The sequence below is a fragment of the Gastrolobium bilobum genome, unplaced genomic scaffold (assembly GCF_033153095.1).
Source record: "Gastrolobium bilobum isolate Gb01-03AN ecotype WA unplaced genomic scaffold, APGP_CSIRO_Gbil_v1 utg57927, whole genome shotgun sequence".
Classification (NCBI taxonomy): Eukaryota; Viridiplantae; Streptophyta; class Magnoliopsida; order Fabales; family Fabaceae; genus Gastrolobium; species Gastrolobium bilobum.
The window spans coordinates 19,591-23,351 of NW_026895213.1; the positions used below are offsets into that span (position 1 = coordinate 19,591).

General features: G+C 33.8%; 1 protein-coding gene across 1 annotated transcript; it reads left to right on the forward strand.

The window, feature by feature from the left end:
* The first annotated feature begins 822 nt into the window (after positions 1 to 822).
* LOC133300121 (protein RICE SALT SENSITIVE 3-like) lies at positions 823 to 2,498 on the forward strand. The gene is made up of 7 exons (XM_061499618.1): positions 823 to 965; positions 1,062 to 1,115; positions 1,216 to 1,347; positions 1,480 to 1,588; positions 1,726 to 1,767; positions 1,877 to 1,933; positions 2,013 to 2,498. Exons 1-7 carry the CDS (start codon positions 823 to 825, stop codon positions 2,454 to 2,456), a joined length of 981 nt encoding a protein of 326 aa, XP_061355602.1. The 3' UTR covers positions 2,457 to 2,498.
* Positions 2,499 to 3,761: the final 1,263 nt, after the last annotated feature.

Sequence of the window (3,761 nt, forward strand, 5' to 3'; positions counted from 1 at the left end):
ATTTTTTGGTATCCTAAATTTTTTAATTTTTATTAAAGATAGTTTATCATATACATTTAAATCATTGCTTAACATTTATATGATCATAAATTTTTTTATAGATGTGTGCACCAATCATTTAACAACCTAAAAGATGATTTGATAACGCTAAGTATAGGTCACTTGGCAATTAAATGCCCAAAGTTTGCTTTGGTCAGATATTCAAATCTTAGACAAAGCAAATTTTTAAAAAATTTTAGGGTTAGAGGAAATTGTCTCGTCCTCGAAGGAGCATTAATTTCACTCTTCATCTGATTACAGTAATCCAATATACAAGAAATTAGCTTTAACTGCCGTATTATGAGAAAAAGATAACTAGAGGAGGAAAAAAAATGATTTTTTAATAGATTCTGTATAATTAAGAATTCCTCATATCTATATTGGGAAAGGATGCAGTGAGAGAAAAGTGACAAAGTTGCTATGCTAGTGAATGGAAATGTCAAACAGGCGTTTAGTAGAGTAAAATTTTTTTTATCTGACAATCTCGATTTTCAGAAATATGATGAAAATATTCAATTTACGATAGTATTCAAAAATTAAAAATTTAACAAAATTTAATTTCTCAAAAATCTTGAAAAATATCGAGTACCAAACGACTAGTGTATTGCCAGTTACCAAGAGGAAAGGGAAATGTGACTGTCCAGGTCCCACTACTAATATTACTGCAACAACTCCTCAATATTGGAGCATGACTCTGTTGGTGCAAAGTGGGTACCATTAACCTTGTTTCCATTTTGCCTTTTTAATCTGTCTTCTCCCTACACTCTCCTCACTCTTTGAACAATGGAAAGTGGGTTACCCTTATTTCAGTTTCTCTTGCAGCGTACTCTGAGAACCATATGCTCATTTCCCAATTCCTCAGGTCCTTCTAAGTGGGTTTACGCTGTCTTCTGGAGGATAGTACCACGAAACTTTCCTCCACCAAGGTAAGTAGTAAACAACATAGAATGTGAAACACAAAAGTAACCATTTGTCTTTATGTTTATGTTTATGTTTGTAACCGCAAATTTGCTTTGTTGCAGGTGGGAATTTGGAGGGACTGCTCTTGATCGCTCCAAAGGAAATAAAAGAAACTGGTAAGTTTGATGGAACTGTGATAAACTTGTCTCATTTTAGTTATAAGTTTTTGTGACCAACATCATGGACAATTTAATAAAAGGAGGTTTTCTTTGTTAGGATCCTTGTCTGGGAAGATGGGTTCTGTGATTTTAATGAATGTGAACAAGGGAGGAGTGGATACTTGAACGATAGGTTTGGAGCTGAAGTATTCTTCAAAATGTCTCATGAGGTTTACAATTATGGAGAAGGGTGAGATTGACATTGCTCAACCTTTTTTTTTTATATTTAAGAAAAGAAAGTGTTTTGAAGAGTGTAACATTAGAAAATTCATGTGAAGGAAAAGGGACAAAAACATTCTTATTTGATATATATATTCTGCAGATTACTAGGGAAAGTGGCCGCAGATCATAGTCACAAATGGATTTACAGTGACACTCATAATGTATGTGAACCAAGCTACATTGCTTCGTGGAATCCTTCAATCGATCAAGTAAGGAAAGTAGCTGTTTGAAATAAATGAGTGCAAAAATTTCCTCACATCAATCCCTCTGTCAAATCTAAAACGCTTGATTTATTATTTATTATTTTTACTATTATGATTAATCATTGTACCTTTAATCTTGACAGCAGCCAAGGGCGTGGGAGTTTCAGTTCAATTCAGGTATTCAGGTTAGTAAATTCATTCACAAAAAAAAAGAAAGCTTCTGAAACATAATGTGTAAATATTAGTACCTGTTGATTTGGCTAATGCTATGAAATTTATTATTCATTTTGGTAGACTATTGCTGTCATTGCTGTCAGAGAAGGCTTAGTACAACTGGGTTCATTTAACAAGGTTTTGCTCTTTTTCCCAATCCAAATATTTCACATTTGGTGCAAAATCTCGATTCATTATTAAATTCAGGGTCCTTCAGATTGCAGAAGATCTCAATTTAGTACTCAGCATACAAAGGAAATTCAGCAACCTACAGACCATACCAGGCGTGTTATCCATTCAAAGACCACACCTACCCAATTTTCACACGATGGAAAGCAAGGAAATGGCTCTCTCTGCCTACAACATGAATGAAGAAAGATCCAGTTTTTTTTCCATGATAGCCATAAACTTGGGTAGGAATCCTCCACAGAATGGAACATCAGGGTCACCTCTTTGGTCAGCTTCTTCTTCTTTGCCCAACATGTCTTGTAGTCTTGGAGCTTTGCTATCAAAGCTCCCCTCTGTAACTCCATCCAATAATCCCACTCAAGTTCAAGAAACCAATAGGATCAACAGCACAGGTCAGAGAGTGAAGCTTGAGGAGTGTGGATTTCATATTGCTGATGATGGAGATCAGAAAGGAAAAGCAAGGTGGTCCTAAACAAATAATGTAGTGTTCAATCTTCATTCAAATCTTGACTTGGGTCTCTAAGGAACTCAGAGAAAAATGACCGTAAGCATTGAGCACTCTTAATTAATGTATTTATGGCTCAGAGATGGGTTATCTTCTGTACCAATACTAGGCCACCACACAAGTATAGGTGGCATGTTTATGGGTGGCCAAGACTGAACCAATCATAGCTATGTACTATTTCTCTTTTGTGCATTAATGCTGCTATGCGGATATTATCTGCTCATTCTGCTGCAACTTCATTTGTGCACTAAGTTTTGCTATTTTTTTATAAAAAAAAGTGTATCATTTTGAAAGATATAAAATTGTATTATTTTAAATGAGAAAAAGAGATAATGGGTGGAAAAAAATTTTAATGTGTGAATCTTACTTCTTTACAATAGTGAAAGGATATAACATGCGTCATTTAAAATGAAACATATTTTTCCCTTTTTCTATTGTGTGAAAAGACGTTGTTGACGTTGCCTCAACATCTTGCGACCAAATTATGGTGTGTGGACTGTGGATGATATTTCTGCCTCTAAATTATTGCAAAAAGATAATGAATGGCAGGGCAACAAGTGAAAATTAAAAGAAGAAAAATAATAATTTCCAATTCAGATTCATAACCTTAATAGGAGCTCTTTGACCAAATAGGGGTTTCACCCCTTTAATTTTTTTATTTGATATTTAATTCTCGATATTTATCGTGTGGTCTTTTAGTGAGAGTTCAAGTGGCAATAAGTGTCGCGACTCTTCCGGAGCACTTACATGATTGTGTCAAGTAGTACAATTTCGTTATCTTAGGCAGTTTCATTACTGTAAAACTTCGAAAGGCCATAATTTTTTATTCAGGAATCCAAATCAGATTTTTTTTTATTTCACATAACTTTTTGAGATCTACGCAATGACATCTCATTTGACATATTTTATCTCTCTCAAACATAGTTCAAATTTATAATAATGGTACCACAATCACAAACATATTTTAGACTTGTATTTGAAATCTAAAATATATATATATATTTACAAACAGTTTTATTGATATTTTAATTAATTGAATTTATGTCTGTTAGAGTTACAGCAGCACATGTGCGAGACAATAGTTAATTTCAAAATTTGTTTATGTGAAGAAAAAGTGGGAGCAAAAATAGAAAACTCTAGCAATAGAAAAAGAAGGAACATAGCAGGGATAGACGATAACATACTGGCTGTACTTGATGCCTCTGAAGCTATCGTATATCTCCATGTTAGGATAATAACTTATGATGTTTGCCAAATTTTGACGGAAAGAGG